Source organism: Camelina sativa, chromosome 20 (assembly GCF_000633955.1).
Source record: "Camelina sativa cultivar DH55 chromosome 20, Cs, whole genome shotgun sequence".
NCBI classification, from domain to species: domain Eukaryota; kingdom Viridiplantae; phylum Streptophyta; class Magnoliopsida; order Brassicales; family Brassicaceae; genus Camelina; species Camelina sativa.
In genome coordinates, this window is record NC_025704.1 from 6,020,435 (window position 1) to 6,038,652 (window position 18,218).

General features: G+C 40.1%; 3 protein-coding genes across 4 annotated transcripts; 2 read left to right on the forward strand and 1 right to left on the reverse strand.

Moving 5' to 3' along the window:
* Nucleotides 309–5,190, reverse strand: LOC104769581 (magnesium-chelatase subunit ChlH, chloroplastic). The gene is made up of 5 exons (XM_010493828.1): nucleotides 3,614–5,190; nucleotides 3,438–3,520; nucleotides 1,530–3,332; nucleotides 961–1,437; nucleotides 309–855 (listed from the first exon to the last, which is right to left on the reverse strand). Exons 1-5 carry the CDS (start codon nucleotides 5,016–5,018, stop codon nucleotides 478–480), a joined length of 4,146 nt encoding a protein of 1,381 aa, XP_010492130.1. The 5' UTR covers nucleotides 5,019–5,190; the 3' UTR covers nucleotides 309–477.
* Nucleotides 6,862–12,664, forward strand: LOC104769582 (phospholipid:diacylglycerol acyltransferase 1-like). Of its 2 annotated transcripts, XM_010493829.2 has the most exons (7): nucleotides 6,863–7,478; nucleotides 8,297–8,519; nucleotides 8,615–8,768; nucleotides 9,954–10,083; nucleotides 10,765–11,083; nucleotides 11,163–11,422; nucleotides 11,888–12,664. In XM_010493829.2, exons 1-7 carry the CDS (start codon nucleotides 7,033–7,035, stop codon nucleotides 12,369–12,371), a joined length of 2,016 nt encoding a protein of 671 aa, XP_010492131.1. In that variant the 5' UTR covers nucleotides 6,863–7,032; the 3' UTR covers nucleotides 12,372–12,664. The 2 variants fall into 2 exon arrangements, with proteins under 2 accessions (XP_010492132.1, XP_010492131.1); XM_010493830.2 differs by lacking the exons at nucleotides 9,954–10,083; nucleotides 10,765–11,083 and adding an exon at nucleotides 9,580–9,898 and having other exon boundaries at nucleotides 6,862–7,478; nucleotides 8,615–8,898.
* LOC104769583 (GTP-binding protein TypA/BipA homolog) lies at nucleotides 12,913–17,614 on the forward strand. Its single transcript, XM_010493831.2, has 14 exons — nucleotides 12,913–13,235; nucleotides 13,449–13,561; nucleotides 13,639–13,842; nucleotides 13,926–14,102; nucleotides 14,214–14,366; nucleotides 14,724–14,813; nucleotides 15,058–15,192; nucleotides 15,296–15,412; nucleotides 15,545–15,696; nucleotides 15,768–15,852; nucleotides 16,030–16,124; nucleotides 16,606–16,771; nucleotides 16,931–17,126; nucleotides 17,210–17,614. Exons 1-14 carry the CDS (start codon nucleotides 13,034–13,036, stop codon nucleotides 17,344–17,346), a joined length of 2,022 nt encoding a protein of 673 aa, XP_010492133.1. The 5' UTR covers nucleotides 12,913–13,033; the 3' UTR covers nucleotides 17,347–17,614.

Here is an 18,218-nt window from a genome sequence, read left to right on the forward strand (position 1 = left end):
CCATACTCATGGCTACTATTAATTTCTTGCGAGTAAAGCAAGGACTAGGAACTTATTATTGTCTCTTGTAACTAATTTGGTACCACTGTCGGTGTAGTCAGTGACCTCCTCCCCTTCTTCTTTGCTTAGTAAATCCATTGCCCATAATTTTTTTAACCTTCCAATTTAATTAAGGAAGATGTGTATCGAGAGTAATGTTCACAAAATGTAATGAGCCTATATGATACTCAAGAAGATATAAAAGCTTTTCATATAAGGGAAAATATGAAGAAAAGTGCTATTTGTTCCATATAATATGAGAAAGGAGATGAAAGAAGGAACTCCACAACATTCATATATAGAGTCAGAAAATGTCAGCCAAAACAAAACATTCTCTTATTCACAGAGAGATGATGTCGTTGGTGTAGAAAATAATACACAAAAAAAAAAGATATAAAAGTTTTGAGTTCATTTACAAGAAGATGGGCTTCCCATTATTTATCTATCGATCCCTTCAATCTTGTCTTCCACCTGCGAGTACAAGTCCTTGAGCTTCTCAATGTTTTCTTCCGAAGTATCCCAGTAGCCACGACCATTGGCCTCCAAGAAAGTCTGAAGCATTTTCCTAAAGGAATTGGGATTAGTGTTCATGAGACGGTTAAGCATCTCCTCGTCTTTGATGAAAGTTGTGTTGGCCTCCTCGTAGACCCAGTTGTCTACTTGACCGGACGTTGCACTCCATCCCACGGTGTTGGTCAGTCTCTTCTCTATCTCCCGAACTCCTTCGTATCCACTTGACATCATTCCTTCATACCACTTTGGATTCAACAGCTTTGTTCTTGCGTCCAGCCTCACTGTCTCAGACAATGTCCTCACCTGTGCCATATTCAAAATGTACCGTAAGGAATGTGTTCGATATCCAACCAAACTATAGTCCATAGACAGTAAATGCATGAAGAATACAGGGAAAACTTCACTCACCTGAGCGTTTGCAGTTGTTGTGTCAGCAATGTAAGCGCTCGGTTTCTTCTTGTCCTTCCTCAAACTCTGAACCAGGTTAGTTGGGTCAGAGTCAAAGTAGTGGCTCACATCAGTCAAGGAAATCTCGGAAGAATCCAAGTTCTGGAACGTGACTTCTGCAGTGCTAAGAGCCATCTCAAAGACCTGCTTCTTCTCAGCCATTCCTGCTCCAGGAGCATCACTATCAAACGCAAACGATTTACGGCTCAGATACATGTCCTGAAGCTGTTTCTCATCGTTCCATGAAGAGTTCTCAACAGCAAGATTGATGTTGGATGAGTAAGACCCTGAAGCGTTTGAGAAAACTCGTGTAGCTGCCTCTCTAATATCAATGCCAAGCGTCTCTGCTTGTTCCAAAGCGTGCTTCCTCACAAAGTTTTGTTCTAGTGGCTCATCAAGCTCAGCCACCATCTTGATTGCACGGTCAAGAAGGTTCATCTGTTGAAACCATTCAAGAAAGAAGCACCATGAGAGACTACTAACCAACAAGAATCTAAATGAAAGAAGAGTGAATGCTTTGCTCTATTTACCTGGTTGATAAAGAGATCACGGAAGACACCAGAGCAGTTAACAACAACATCGATCCTAGGCCTTCCTAGCTCTTCTAAGCTCACAGGCTCGACCCGGTTCACTCTTCCAAAAGTATCAGCAATTGGTCTCACACCGACCATCCAGAGAACCTGCCCGAGAGACTCCCCATATGTCTTAATGTTGTCAGTTCCCCAGAGAACAAGCGCAATGGTCTCTGGATATTTCCCATCGTTTTCTAGCTTCTGTCTCTCTACCAACCTGTCTACCACAATCTTGGCACTTGCCATTGCTGCAGTTGTAGGAATAGCCTGAGGATCTAAGGCATGGATGTTTTTACCGGTTGGTAAGACCTTAGGGTTTCTAATAGGATCACCTCCAGGGCCTGGCTCAACATACTTGCCTTCCAAAGCTTGCATTAGACTCCCGAGTTCGTTGTCCATGACCACCAACTTTAGGCACTCTCCAAGGAAAGCAAACACTCCTCTGAGCTTGTCTCTATTGGCCCGGTAAAACTTTGTGTTGGACAAATACTCAACCCATGGCTCATTGATTCCAAACCCAAGAAGAGAGGTTAGCTTGTCAGACACATCCACCACCTGTCCTTTGCTGTTTGTCGTTTTTTCCACAAAGGCGGAAACTGCACCACGCGAGGCATCAGTGATCTGCTTGAGAAGCTCTACATCACTCAAGATACCCTTGTCACTTCCTCTGTAAACATCCTCTATCTCCCTCCCAACACACTCAGCTAATATAGAAGGAAGAGATGAAATGTCATCTTCCGGGCGATCTAGAGCAGCAATGTTGACCAATGTGGCCACAGCTTCCATGGCAGATGGAGGCTCTCCAATGACGTGAAGCCCGCAAGGCAAAAGCCTTGATTCAATCTCCATAATCTTGGAATACACTTTCCCAACCACAGAATCTCTCTCTTTAGTTGACAACTCCGCCATTTCATCTGGAAGATCCACATCCTTGTCAAGATTGCATTGCTTAGCAGTGCTGATGATGGAACTGACAATCTGTGGACCTCTCCCTGTGTCCTTCAGAGACTGGTACGATGATATGAGCTCACTCAACTGCTTCAGTCCTTTGTATAGACCAGCATTCTCAGCTGGAGGAGTCAAATAACTGATGGTGTTGGCGTAACTTCTCCTCTTTGCGATGGTAGCTTCAGAGGGGTTGTTGGCTGCATAGTAATACACATTGGGAATGTTACCGATAAGACTGTCTGGGAAACAAGCATCGCTCATTCCCACTTGCTTCCCGGGCATAAACTCGAGGGAACCGTGTGTTCCAAAATGAAGAACTGCATCAGCTTTGAAGATCTTCTCTACATAAGAGTAGTAAGCAGCAAAACCATGATGAGGACTGGCTGATTTGGAGAAAAGCAGCCTCATGGGATCACCTTCATATCCAAACGTCGGTTGGACGCCAATGAAAACGTTACCGTACTCTTTGCCAAACACCAGGAGATTCTCTCCGTCTGAGTTCAAGTTCCCTGGAGGTTTCCCCCAGTTTTCTTCCAATGCATTGGCATAAGGAGTGAGCTCTTGGTACTCGCGGACTCCCATTTTGTAAGCTACGTTGAGATTAGGACTGCTGAACTGAGCCTCCTTGTCATGAATGATTTCTTCGATAAGCGTCTCTGCATTCTCAGGAAGTCCCTCAACATTGTAGCCATCTCTCTTGAGGTCTTTCAAGACTGAGTAGATGGAAGCAAAGACGTTGAGGTAAGCTGCAGTCCCTACATTTCCTTTATCAGGTGGGAAACTGAAAACAGTGATCGCCAGCTTCTTCTCAGTCTGCAATGAAGCCAGAGTTGATTCATGAGAACATACATTACACGGTTGTCGAGAAAGTCATCAAGGAGTGTGATTTTATTAAGGGTGAGTAGTATAATACAATACCTTAGTTTTTCTTTTGAGCTCACCCCAACGAATCGCCCTGATGCAGAGTTGCTCAACTCTCTTGTGGAGAGCATGTGATTTCCCTGCAGCAATTGTTAAACCTCTTCCATAAGAAAACATTCCCACAATTATAATGCCAATTCTGAAATATGAAATATGGTCATAAGTGGACTAACCTGTTCTAGGGTCACGACCAGCGAAAACGATTGGCTCCATGGCTCCATCAAGCTCAGGGAGGGCAACCTGCAGTGCCACCTGGATGGGATGCAGACCAAGTGTGCTGTTTAGCCATTCCTCAGTCGTCTGGAACACAAGTGGTACAGCCACAAGGTAAGGGACATCAAGCTTCTTTAGGGCTTCGATAGCCCTCGGATGATCCTGCCTTGCAGGTCCACCAACTAGAGCAAAGCCGGTCAAGGAGACAGCAGAGTTAATGATGGGCAGTTTTGTCGCCGGATCAACGAAATATTTCTCAACAGGGCCAGAGAAATCCAACCCTCCTGCGAAAATAGGAACAACCTTAGCGCCTCTAGCCTCAAGCTCCATGATAACAGCCACATAGTGACTATCATCACCGGTCACAATGTGACTCCTCTGCAAGACCAAACCAACAACCGTTGCATCTTTCTTCTTGAGTGAGTCATTGGTGTCCCTTCTAGTGTCATACCAGTTCCAGTACTCCTTCACATCGTCGTACATGGTTGGAGCAAGTGGATGCCAGATTCCAGTGTCCAAGAACAGAACCGGATCAGAATACTCGATCTTGACACCTTTCAAAGCCGGGACATAAGATCCAGAAATCATCTTAACAAAATTCTGAAGATTATCAGGAGACCCTCCAAGCCAGAACTGTAAACTCAAGATGTAGAGACGAGCATCTTGAGCCTTGTCACTAGGCAAGTACTTCAAAACCTTAGGCAATGTCCTAACAAGCTTCAACATACTATCGGCAAAACCAGCAGAGCCTTGTTTCTTTCTCTTGAAGAGTTGGAAAAAAGGAGACTTTGACTGACCTAATTGAGACATACTGAAAGATCCGAGTTTGTTCAGTCTCATTACCTCAGGCATGGAAGGGAAGACAAGAACTGCGTCCATCCTGTCTCTCTCCTTCTCGACAGCATCTTTAACCTTAAGCGCCAATTCCTCGACGAAGATCAGAGAACCGATGAAGATGTTGGCGTCTTTAAGGTCTTCGCAGAAGCTGTTGTAAGTGTTCTTGTCTCGAAGCTCCTCAACCAAGTACCCAACGACTTCGTAGGATGCGAATCTCGATGTCTTGTTGAGGGTTTGGACTGCCTCAGTGAGAGATGACTGGTACTGAGCCTCGAGGACGACGTAGACGATTTTCACCGTGGGAACGTTGTCTCTCTTGATCGGAACTATACGGCGGACCTCCTGGTTCGTCTGTGTAAAGAGACCGTTTCCAGAAACCGCGGATTTCACCTTGAAGAAGGACTTGGCTGGTTTGGCTGATCTCTGTTTCTTGCGGAGGAAAGAATGTTTGGTACTGTTAGAGAGCGAAGAGAGATGCTCTGCTTTAGAAGTGGATAGAGTGAATGGCGAATACACAAGCGAAGCCATTTTTTTTTGGCTGCTAGATAGATTTTTCTACAGAGTTGTAACCAAAGAGAAGAGATTGAGAATTGAGAGAATTGAGAGAAGAGATCTCTCTATCTCTTCTGGTTTAGTTTGGTTTGTGTCTTACACACTTTGAGTTCTTCTGTTCCAAAAGCAACGCTTCGGAAGAAGGGAACTAAAAAAGCAGCGATGGTTTTGAAGGTAAGTGGTGGGAGGGAAGGACACGTGGACACAAGAGGGGGACTCTACTTGTGAGGTCGAGTTTGGTTGGATGTATATCCGCTTAGGACACAATGAGATGGACTTTGCTGCCTTGTGATTGGCTCATTTAGATTTCTATTCATATTTCATGGTTTTTAGGAGTGTAGTAGAGATATTGGAGTGATTTATTATCTTTGTTTTTTAGTTGATAAGTTTTATGTTGCTGTCTCGAGATGATCGTGCTTGCGGTTTCAGCCATGTAAAAGATTTTTTTCCTATGACGATACTTTTTTTTTTTATTAGGCATACTAATTTGGGGTAGCCGGTCCAATCCGGCCCGCACAAAATATGTATAGTTTTTTTGGTTTAGCTTGGTCCACTCTACTATTTGCCCACTAGTAATTTTTTTTTTTTTATTGTATTCAGAAAAAAAACACATACAAAGACCAACTAATAAATGCGGAAAAACAAATAATAACTATAAGACTCATAAGAAATATATTTAAAAAATCAAAATTTTAGTTGTAAAATTCTAGAAATGCATTGATGCATTTAAATTTCATCATCATCATCATCATCATCATCCAAGTGTGTTCATAAAAGATGGAAGTGAAATCTTATCAATTTCACCATATCGAAGATTTAGTTTTTCTTTTGACAACCATATAGAAAATTTATCTGAAAGTATATATTAAATTAGATTTTTAAGATTATAAGTAAATGTAGATGGCCATGTAGCATTGCAGTTTGTACTAGATAGTCGTTGCATCACATTTGAACATCCTTTTCTTACTCTGGTTCAATTCTCTTATGAATCTTAAGCTTAAGGTTTCAATTTCACACGATAACATATCTTAAGTTGAATAGTAGCTAGGGTGAAGATAAACGAATGACAATTTCTTTAATTCACGATTTAATTTGACGATAATGAAATATGAATTTTTTTCCTTCAAGGTTGAGTTTCTCCTTAAGGGTTTCATGTTTCTTTCCCTGTCTTTTCCCTCTTAATCTTTATTTCAATTTTCATCATCAAAAATGAGTTCTAGGTTCCATATTATATTATAAAGGGTAGAAAGGTTTAGTTGATTTAGGTTCTTGTAGTAGGCTCATCAACCTAATTTATCCCAAGGTAGGATAGCAAAAATTCTTCTTGCAATTCGAACCAACACCAGTTTGGTGATAAATGATGTTTGGCTGCAATAGGCTTTTGGTGCAGTTTGTAGTATTTAACTAGTGTGTCCAACCTAGTCTGGTTCGAATAAGCCACCCATCGTACATCCCACAGTTAACAAGCACACACAAAAAAAAGGTCAACCTTGGGAGTGTGGGCTAACGTCATGGGCTTGTGGACTTGTGTCATGTGTTCTAAACATAATTAAGGTCCAAATACTTAAAACTGATTATTATAGTTGTAAAAAAAATACAATTAAAACGGAAGCGGCGTGTTAAATAGGTGATTAAAAAAATTGTTACGGACTAAACTAAACTAAACAATGAAATCAAACGAAACGGATCGGACGGGTCTTAGGTTGACCCTTGAACCGCAACCAGAACCAAGTGGTCAAGTTTTTGCCCATACGGATACGGTCCGAGTCCCTTGGAAATTGGAATTATCAGAACGAATAGAAAAAAAAAAACAGAAAAGTCGAACAAAAAAAAAACAAATAGAAACAAAATTTGATTTTTGATTGGTATCAGAAATTCGCAGCGAAGCAGAGCTCTCTTTGTCTCTCTCGATTGATCTAAAAAATATCCCTAATCTCGGTTCGTCCAAGAGATTGACAAAGTCCATAGCTTCGTCTAAGTGACAAGGGGGATGCCTCTTATTCACCGGAAAAAGCCACAGACGCCGCCATCTGAAGAGGTGGTGAACGCCGATGAGGATTCCCAGAAGAAACCACCTCATGAATCTTCTTCTTCTTCGAAAACCCATAAGAAATCTAACGGAGGAGGGAAGTGGTCATGTGTCGATTCATGTTGTTGGTTCATTGGCTGTGTGTGTGTCACATGGTGGTTTCTCCTCTTTCTTTACAACGCAATGCCTGCGAGCTTTCCTCAGTATGTAACGGAGCGAATCACGGGTCCTTTACCCGACCCGCCTGGTGTGAAGCTTAAGAAAGAAGGTCTTAAGGCGCAGCATCCCGTTGTGTTCATCCCTGGGATTGTTACTGGTGGGCTTGAGCTTTGGGAAGGTAAACAGTGCGCTGATGGGTTGTTTAGAAAACGTTTGTGGGGAGGTACTTTTGGTGAAGTCTATAAAAGGTGAGCTCAAAATTCTCACTCTTTTCTTCTTATATATTGGGATTTGGGTTGGATCTGATGAGATCACGCACTTGCTGCTTGCGTCTTACTCTTTATAAGGCGCTTTTTTAGATGTGAAAGGCTATCTTCTTTAAGAATCGTGTTTTTTGTTGTGTTTTGTGTTTGCGTGTATGGGAACGCAATTACCAAATTTGGGTTTGAAGCTAAGTCACAAGGGAATGAATACATTTACTTTTGTTAAACTTTTAGATCTTAATATGCAGCTGCCTTGGAATTTTCAAGTCATTTTATTACTAAATCTGTTGCTAGACAAGCTGTAGATTCCGTTGATAACAAGTTGTTCCCTTACTGTCAAGTTGAGTGTTGCGTATAGGGAAGTAGTGTTTTATGTTTCTGTTACTCTGTTAGGAATAGAGAAGTTCCAAATACATCTGTGAAAAGTGTGTTTAATTTAAGCTGTGATAGAGGACTGTTGCTTTATTAGTCAACTATGCACATGTACAATTAAAGCTAGTTTCTTTTGTGTCTTTCATTAGCTCAACGTGCTTTTCTCAAATTATTTCTGATAACTGAATATGTGATTTTCAAAGTTTTCAGCATCTGAGTCTAGTTATATATGTCTTGAATTTCCTTCATCCTCTTTCTGTTATCCATCTATGAACTCCTCTCTAGCCTGCTATAGATTACTTTTTAAAAACCATCTTGTGGGTTACATCTGTTTTATTTGTTACGATCTGCATCTTTCTTCTTTTTTCTTTTGCTATGTTAGAGATGGGAATTGATAGTATCTTAACTAACTGATGATCTCTTTGATTTAGGCCTCTATGTTGGGTGGAACACATGTCACTTGACAATGAAACTGGGTTGGATCCTGAAGGTATTAGAGTGAGAGCTGTATCAGGACTCGTTGCTGCTGACTACTTTGCTCCTGGCTACTTTGTCTGGGCTGTGCTGATTGCTAACCTTGCACATATTGGATATGAAGAAAAAAACATGTATATGGCTGCTTATGACTGGAGGCTTTCGTTTCAGAACACTGAGGTTCTTTTCTCATAATTCTTTCTATTGTTCTGGTTGATGCCACGTTTCTTTCTGCATCACTTACGGCTTAAATTTGTTTCTTGTTGAACTAATAGGTGCGTGACCAGACTCTCAGCCGTATGAAAAGTAATATAGAGTTGATGGTTTCTACCAACGGTGGAAAAAAAGCAGTTATTGTTCCGCATTCCATGGGGGTCCTGTATTTTCTACATTTTATGAAATGGGTTGAGGAGCCAGCTCCAATGGGTGGTGGGGGTGGGCCAAATTGGTGTGCGAAATATATAAAGGCTGTAATGAACATTGGTGGACCGTTTCTTGGTGTTCCAAAAGCTGTTTCTGGGCTTTTCTCTGCTGAAGCAAAGGATGTCGCAGTTGCCAGGTATTGAATATCTGCTTGTGCTTAAGATGATTAGAACATCTAGAACTCAAATTTATGCTACTACTAGTACTAGATATCAATTCTACGAACAGTGCTGTATTATAGCTGCTACAATATTGACGTTGGTTGATTATTTTTGCTGCCTGTGAAATTGGAACTCTTTTGAGAATTTGATAAATGATAATGATGGTTAAGATAGTCGAGTGAACTAGGATACTTTCAGTTTCATGTAAGTAAATGTCGAGTTGGTATGTATGTACTATATTATTTATATGATTTTACTGTTTTCAATGCTGTGCTCATCTTCTTTTTGAGCAATGATTGCCTAACTTAATACTAATAACTGTCTTTGCAAGTGCGACAAAGAAATGCCTGATTATTTTTAGGCAAATTAAGTATAGAACTACTTGAAGAAATATTGAAAGTCAGCGTCTTATCAGTTTCTTAGCGTTGACGAAAACATTCATCATACTGTCATGGAGACATTGAATTTTGCTCTGGAAAGCGCTTGAGCTTCCATGCTTACATTCTTTACCAATTAATGTTACTTTATGTGTCTTTAAATCTTTCTGTATGTGCAGCTATGGTCTTTAATTTCTGCTTAACTACAGAATCGTTGGATTAGTTAGACTTTTAGTCGCTTGGTTCCTTAATAGAACTTTACTGTCTTTGAAATTGCAGAGCGATTGCTCCAGGGTTCTTAGACACCGATATATTTAGACTTCAGACCTTGCAGCATATAATGAGAATGACACGCACATGGGACTCAACAATGTCTATGTTACCGAAGGGAGGTGACACAATATGGGGCGGTCTTGATTGGTCGCCGGAGAAAGGCCACACCTGCTGCGGGAAAAAGCAAAAGAGAAACGAGACTTGTGGTGAAGCAGGTGAAAATGGAGTTTCCAAGATAAAGCCTGTGAACTATGGAAGGATGATATCTTTTGGGAAAGATATAGCAGAGGCTGCATCATCTGAGATTAATAATATTGATTTTCGGGTAAGGACATTTAAATCGTATAAACTATGTACCGTTTGTGATAAANCAATGGGTGGTGGGGGTGGGCCAAATTGGTGTGCGAAATATATAAAGGCTGTAATGAACATTGGTGGACCGTTTCTTGGTGTTCCAAAAGCTGTTTCTGGGCTTTTCTCTGCTGAAGCAAAGGATGTCGCAGTTGCCAGGTATTGAATATCTGCTTGTGCTTAAGATGATTAGAACATCTAGAACTCAAATTTATGCTACTACTAGTACTAGATATCAATTCTACGAACAGTGCTGTATTATAGCTGCTACAATATTGACGTTGGTTGATTATTTTTGCTGCCTGTGAAATTGGAACTCTTTTGAGAATTTGATAAATGATAATGATGGTTAAGATAGTCGAGTGAACTAGGATACTTTCAGTTTCATGTAAGTAAATGTCGAGTTGGTATGTATGTACTATATTATTTATATGATTTTACTGTTTTCAATGCTGTGCTCATCTTCTTTTTGAGCAATGATTGCCTAACTTAATACTAATAACTGTCTTTGCAAGTGCGACAAAGAAATGCCTGATTATTTTTAGGCAAATTAAGTATAGAACTACTTGAAGAAATATTGAAAGTCAGCGTCTTATCAGTTTCTTAGCGTTGACGAAAACATTCATCATACTGTCATGGAGACATTGAATTTTGCTCTGGAAAGCGCTTGAGCTTCCATGCTTACATTCTTTACCAATTAATGTTACTTTATGTGTCTTTAAATCTTTCTGTATGTGCAGCTATGGTCTTTAATTTCTGCTTAACTACAGAATCGTTGGATTAGTTAGACTTTTAGTCGCTTGGTTCCTTAATAGAACTTTACTGTCTTTGAAATTGCAGAGCGATTGCTCCAGGGTTCTTAGACACCGATATATTTAGACTTCAGACCTTGCAGCATATAATGAGAATGACACGCACATGGGACTCAACAATGTCTATGTTACCGAAGGGAGGTGACACAATATGGGGCGGTCTTGATTGGTCGCCGGAGAAAGGCCACACCTGCTGCGGGAAAAAGCAAAAGAGAAACGAGACTTGTGGTGAAGCAGGTGAAAATGGAGTTTCCAAGATAAAGCCTGTGAACTATGGAAGGATGATATCTTTTGGGAAAGATATAGCAGAGGCTGCATCATCTGAGATTAATAATATTGATTTTCGGGTAAGGACATTTAAATCGTATAAACTATGTACCGTTTGTGATAAAGTGATGAATAATCTATACATTTTACTTGGTGAAGGGTGCGGTCAAAGGTCAGAGTTTCCCAAATCACACCTGTCGTGACGTGTGGACAGAGTACCATGATATGGGAATTGCAGGGATCAAAGCTATTGCTGAGTATAAGGTCTACACTGCTGATGCAGTTATAGATCTACTACATTATGTTGCTCCTAAGATGATGGCGCGTGGTTCCGCTCATTTCTCTTATGGAATTGCTGATGATTTGGATGACCCCAAGTATAAAGATCCCAAATATTGGTCAAATCCGTTGGAGACAAAGTAAGTGGTTTATTTTGATACGAACTCTTTGCTTCGTCTTGACGCATTATCAGTCTTTTATTTTCCTTCTTATTAGATATGGTTTTAGGCTCCAAGATAATAAAGCTATTTGAGTCTTACTCGAAAAAGCTTGGTCAGTTATATTGAGGTTACAAAGTTGATAAACTTGCTTATAGAGGCAGCTGAAAGGTGGCTTTGACATGACAAATATATTAATTGGCTGAAAACCCCACCCTTATTACCACCTTCTAGTTTAAAAGGAGTGTAGTAGACTCTCTTTCACTTTCTGGGATTTACCAGCTATAACCTGGAACTAGTCGGAGCATCTTATGTGTATTTGTTGGTCAGTTAATCATCCCTGTGAGACCTGAAATATAATTGTTCTCTATCCCATTAGGATCATCATTTATCCTCTGGCTAACTTATTGAAATAAATACTCAGTTTGGTTTGTTCTCCTGTTTCAGATTACCCAATGCTCCTGAAATGGAAATCTTCTCATTGTACGGAGTTGGGATACCAACAGAACGAGCATACGTATACAAGCTTAACCAGTCACCTGACAGTTGCATCCCTTTTCAGATCTTCACTTCTGCTCACGAGGAGGACGAAGATAGCTGTCTGAAAGCAGGGGTTTACAATGTGGATGGGGATGAAACAGTACCGGTCCTAAGTTCCGGGTACATGTGTGCCAAAGCATGGCGTGGCAAGACAAGATTCAACCCTTCGGGAATCAAGACTTACGTTAGAGAATACAATCACTCTCCGCCTGCGAACCTGCTGGAAGGGCGGGGAACACAGAGTGGAGCTCATGTCGATATAATGGGAAACTTTGCGTTGATAGAGGATATCATGAGGGTTGCCGCAGGAGGTAACGGATCTGATATAGGACATGACCAGGTCTACTCTGGCATATATGAATGGTCCGACCGAATAGACCTGAAGCTGTGAATATCCTCATCTCTTAAAAAAGCAGTCAGCATTTGTGAATCCAATACTTTCAAGAGAGATCATCATCATCATCAACAACATCAACAACACCATGATGCTCACAAGTCAGAAGAAGACTGAGAATGATAATTTGGTGATGAAGTATCCTCAATACGTTTCATTATATTCTTATTGATGTAAATTATACAATCCTCCTATTTGATGGTTTGGTCCCTCAGAAACGATGATAATACGAAACTTGCTTCGCCATGTTATTTTTATCATGTTGAAAGCATCAATTTATGGGTTACACACTTAGCGTAGAGAATGATTCTACGCATAGCACCATGTAGAATTTGTTAATTCTGAAATGCAACCACACATGAACGATTCAACTACGTCACTTAAAGGCCTAGAAAAGCTCGTTACCACTTACCATTGCCTTGAGTAAGTCAAGTTGGGAAATCGATAAGTCCAAGGAGTGGTAGACGTGGCTTAACCTGGTCCCTCTACTGCGCGCAGTCTTCTTCTTAATGCAATCCTCGGAATAAAACAATCAGCTATTCAGCTTCTCCTCCTCTCCAACCAAATATATCCACTAAGCCCTCTCTCTCTCTATCTCTTTCTCACAATCTCTATTCTCCCTCTCCTCTGTTTCGCGGCGGAGAGAATTGAGAATTGTAATGGAGCTCAGCTTGAGTACTTCCTCCGCTTCTCCAGCGGTTTTGAGGAGACAAGCTTCTCCTCTGCTTCACAAGCAACAAGTGCTCGGCGTTAGCTTCGCTTCCGCGCTTAAACCAGGGGGGCGACCTCTCCGATTCCCTACCCGTCGTCCGCTTCCTCGTCCTATCACTTGCTCCGCCTCAACCGCCGAACCAGCCTCCGGTTATTTTTTCTTCTCGTATCTCTTCAGATAGTTTTATTGCTGCAAATTGATTTCGGTCTAGTTCAATCAAACGAACGAGTTTTTGAAATGATAATAAGATACTTAATCAATCAAAGTTCTAAGAATTACACTTAGGTTAAAGTTCACTCTATATCGTTTTGTGGTTGATTTTGTTCTCTAAACAAAATCACTTTGTTATGTTATGCCAATAGAGGTGAAGAAGAAGCAGTTGGATAGGAGGAATGACGTGAGGAATATAGCAATCGTAGCTCATGTTGATCACGGCAAAACTACTTTGGTTGATTCTATGCTTAGGCAAGCAAAGGTAACCGCATATAATGGCATTAGGTTTGTTTTTATCCAACCTGAGAAACTTTATAAACCCATACATTACTTTTGCAGGTTTTCCGAGATAACCAAGTCATGCAAGAGAGGATCATGGACTCAAATGACCTTGAGCGTGAAAGAGGAATCACTATTCTTAGCAAAAATACCTCCATCACTTACAAAAATACTAAAGTAAATATTATAGATACTCCTGGCCATTCTGACTTTGGGGGTGAAGTGGAGCGTGTTTTGAACATGGTTGATGGAGTGCTTCTTGTGGTAATATGTTGCTTTCTCTCAATGCTTTACAAGAAACTTTTTTGTGTTCTGTATTCCTCACTTTCCTCTCCTCAATTTCTTAGGTTGACTCTGTTGAGGGACCTATGCCCCAGACAAGGTTCGTTTTAAAGAAGGCTCTTGAGTTTGGACATGCTGTTGTCGTAGTCGTTAACAAGATTGACAGGCCCTCTGCTCGTCCTGAATTTGTTGTCAATTCCACATTTGAACTCTTTATTGAACTGAATGCTACAGATGAACAGGTATTGTTGATTTGGGTTTGTCTATTCCTTGTTTGGTATCTCGCGTGACTAATATAATTTTAGTATACTTTTATGAGACTAATCTTAATGATATTTTTGTGTGGGGTGTAGTGTGATTTCCAAGCGATATATGCTAGTGGGATTAAAGGAAAGGCGGGACTTTCTCCAGATGACCTTGCAGAAGACCTGGGACCCCTGTTCGAAGCTATAATCAGATGTGTACCTGGGCCAAATATTGAAAAAGATGGTGCACTGCAGATGCTTGTGAGTTATTGTGATTATCTTACCTTTCGTTTCATGTTTTATGTGTTTGTTTCCAGCTAGTGCCAAAAAGCTATCTTGCACATATAGTCTCTCACCAACTAAAAGCAGTCACTTGCTAAAGCTTAAATCCAAGAAACTAATGGCACTCTGAAAAAGGAGAACAATTTGTGGCTTGTGTCTAAGTTCACACCCGGTCAAATTGAGGAACTTATCACATTATAAGTAATAAGCCTTCTGGTTTACTGCACTGGGATATTCCTCAAACCAAAATGTTAAAGAAATTTCAATGAACCAAACAATCTAGTTGAATAGATAATTCACATGTATGCAACTAACATGTTTCTTCTTTTTGTTCAGGCCACAAATATTGAGTATGATGAGCATAAAGGACGCATTGCTATTGGACGACTACACGCAGGGGTACTCCGCAAAGGAATGGATGTCAGGGTAACACTTTTATCAATCTTGAACTTATTCCTATGTTATGGGACATAAATGATGTGGGCTCATATAAAAACTATCACCTTAAGTTTCTAAATTCATTAAATCTTGTGATGAAATACGTCGAAGACGTAACTGATTGGGGGATGACCGCAAAACCTTACGAATCAGCAAGAATCCAATACGAACTCACCAACTTCTTGTAGAATTGATATGGTTTATAGTAGACTTATTGGGTATAACTTTACAGGTGTGCACTTCTGAAGATTCCTGTAGATTTGCAAAAGTTAGTGAGCTTTTTGTATACGAGAAATTCTACAGAGTACCTACTGATTCAGTGGCAGCTGGAGATATTTGCGCTGTATGTGGCATAGACAACATTCAGGTACACGTATAAGCATGGATAGTTTCAGCCACTTGTCATTTTTCCTTTTTATTGCTAATTGAGTTTTAACGTATTGGTTTCCTTGCATACCCTTAATTTACAGATAGGGGAGACTATTGCTGATAAAGTACATGGGAAGCCTCTACCTACAATCAAAGTAGAAGAGCCAACTGTGAAAATGTCCTTCTCTGTAAACACCTCTCCATTTTCTGGTCGTGAGGTATGTCGAATCATGGCTGATAATACTGTTATGAGTCTATCTCTATCTTACTCTATTTTCCATGAATGCATAGCTACAAAATATTAAGAGGGAAGTCATAAACATGGATAAATTATCTTTCCTTTTGTGTAGGGGAAGTATGTAACGAGCAGGAACTTACGAGATCGTTTAAACCGTGAACTTGAAAGAAATCTAGCTATGAAAGTGGAAGATGGTGAGACAGCAGACACATTTATTGTAAGTGGACGTGGTACACTACACATTACCATCCTGATAGAAAACATGTAAGTACTTCACTGGCCATCATTCCTTTCATATTTCGAATTGATAGTAGCTGAACGGTAATATGTTCTAGGCGAAGAGAGGGATATGAATTTATGGTAGGGCCCCCGAAAGTTATCAACAAAAAGGTTAATGATAAAGTGCTGGAGCCATATGAGGTAAGTTTTGGACTGACCTACTAGTTTTCTAGCAAAGATATTAGCAGCAACTTATGAGGCCATGATATCAATTTGATTTGATTATCCTTGCTTTCATTGTCTGCTCACTGAAAAGAACTTTTGCTTCGTGAATTATTTCCCAAACGCCCTATCTAACTTCAAAATCCACTAATTCAGATAGCAACTGTTGAAGTACCAGAGGCTCACATGGGGCCTGTTGTTGAACTTCTTGGCAAAAGGCGTGGACAGATGTTTGATATGCAGGGTGTAGGGTATGTATTGTTTCTCTTGCCATCTCTTTATTTTATATGCAAGTTTCTGAGTGCGCATAGTTTCTCCTGCCTCTTGATAATGATTTTGTGTCAAGACTGCTCGTTTTAATGGTAAGGAACATTTTAATCGTGGTGGGAACTAACTGATTAAGACTTGTTTTGGTAATGTCCTTTGGTTGCTTATAACAGCAGTTTGGTCATATTAGCTGACTTGAATCACCATATGAACATGAGCAAGACTTGTTACTGCTTTGAAAACCCTTTGGTCAAACAGAGCCATGAAAATGCTTTCCTACAGCTGAACTGCATTTATACGAGAACAAAAATACCTGATGTCATGTTAATTTCTCATTCAGTAGTGATTTTTGTGTGTATGTTTTTGAGGCGTTTGAGTGTTGTTTTTCCAGATAAGCTACTTGGTATATCTAGACTTTGCAGCTTTAAGATTAATCTAACTATGCATGTGAATCCTGAATGACAGATCCGAAGGAACAACCTTTCTGCGGTACAAAATCCCAACACGTGGACTTCTTGGATTGAGGAACGCAATCTTAACAGCTTCTCGAGGGACAGCTATCCTTAACACTGTATTTGACAGTTATGGACCTTGGGCTGGTGATATTAGCACCCGTGATCTGGGTTCACTGGTAAGTTGGAAAGTTGAGTTAGGTTCCACGAATTAGCAAAATCCTTATAATTTGATTGTTCGAAAATGGTCACAAAATATGAGAAGTAAACTTTTGATGAAACATATACCATTTCGGTAGTTTATTTGTGGTTTCTGAATAGGAAAGTGGGTCTTACAGGTTGCCTTTGAAGATGGAACATCAACATCGTATGCTCTGGCGAGTGCGCAAGAGAGAGGGCAAATGTTTGTAAGTGCAGGAGTGGATGTATACAAAGGTCAGATAGTTGGTATTCACCAGAGACCTGGTGACTTGGGCCTTAATATCTGCAAGAAGAAGGCAGCAACAAACATACGGTCCAACAAAGATGTAACAGGTATTTCATATATATTTATGTATCTTAACTTGTGTGAAAGTTTCAGATTCATGTGCTCACAAATCTCCCTTTCTCAATTACAGTGGTACTTGACACTCCCTTAACTTATAGTCTGGACGACTGCATTGAATACATTGAAGAGGATGAACTAGTGGAGGTAACACCTCAGAGTATTAGGATGTGCAAGAATCCTAAAATGGCAAAGAAAGGCAGGCAGTAAAAAAATAACCCATTTTTGCAGCTGGGTTTTGAAGGAAAATGGAAGAAAAAGTGAAAGCTAGTTTCTAGTGTTATTTATAGGCTTTGTTTTGATGATTATACTACATAGTCTTATTCTTTATAGCAAAGGGTGAGTCCTCGTGTAATCCAATTAATGTTTATTTTTTTTGGAAAAACACCATGCCCTTTGATCATTGGAAACATAAGTTGTAAAACTTCTAAACTTACCAGTAGCAAATATGGTTGCGTGAAACCTAAGTTGAGATGCATTCAGGCATGTATTTGTCTATCTAACTGGTACTTTGTATGTAAGTAAGTGTAGGCTAGATTTGAAACAAAATATGAAAATGCTACAAGAAGTCTTTTTTCACAACAACGCTGAAACCGCATTAAGAAAGCTTTTTTTTCGGGGAAAAAGCAAAAATGCCCTTTTTTCTTTCCACTTTTTAAAAATGCCCTTGGGAAGGGCCCATTTTTAAGGGTATCCATTTTTTTGGTGAAAAAGACTTTTTTACCCTTAATGAAGGAAACCTAATTTTCTCTCCACTTCGCCGTGCTTCTCTCCTTCCTCAACCGACGATCTTCTCTCCTTCGTTCATCGGCGATTCTTCGCGGCGATTCTCGATCCTTCTTCGCGGCGATTCTCGATCCTTCTTCGCGGCGATTCTGCGCTTTCGTCTCTCGTACACGTAATTCCCGACATTGATTCTGGTTCTATCGCAGGCAGGTTCATTCTTTCTTTGTTTCTTTCTGGGTTTATCAATTTGGACTATCGCTTTTTTAAATTTAGGGCTTTTAGATTTCTTTGATATCGATTTGGAATATGTAAACTCTTTTAAATTTGGATTTATGTTCTTTTAAAACAGTTTTTAA

Coding starts and splice junctions, on each gene's coding strand:
- LOC104769581 (XM_010493828.1), bottom strand. CDS start 5,018: ATGGCTTCGCTTGTGTATTCGCCATTCACTCTATCCACTTCTAAAGCA. Junction 3,521..3,613: donor TGGTCGTGACCCTAGAACAG/GTTAGTCCACTT, acceptor CAATTGCTGCAG/GGAAATCACATGCTCTCCAC. Junction 1,438..1,529: donor GTGATCTCTTTATCAACCAG/GTAAATAGAGCA, acceptor TGGTTTCAACAG/ATGAACCTTCTTGACCGTGC.
- LOC104769582 (XM_010493830.2), top strand. CDS start 7,033: ATGCCTCTTATTCACCGGAAAAAGCCACAGACGCCGCCATCTGAAGAG. Junction 7,479..8,296: donor TTTGGTGAAGTCTATAAAAG/GTGAGCTCAAAA, acceptor TCTTTGATTTAG/GCCTCTATGTTGGGTGGAAC. Junction 8,520..8,614: donor TTTCGTTTCAGAACACTGAG/GTTCTTTTCTCA, acceptor TTGAACTAATAG/GTGCGTGACCAGACTCTCAG.
- LOC104769583 (XM_010493831.2), top strand. CDS start 13,034: ATGGAGCTCAGCTTGAGTACTTCCTCCGCTTCTCCAGCGGTTTTGAGG. Junction 13,843..13,925: donor TTGATGGAGTGCTTCTTGTG/GTAATATGTTGC, acceptor TCAATTTCTTAG/GTTGACTCTGTTGAGGGACC. Junction 16,772..16,930: donor CCCGTGATCTGGGTTCACTG/GTAAGTTGGAAA, acceptor TGGGTCTTACAG/GTTGCCTTTGAAGATGGAAC.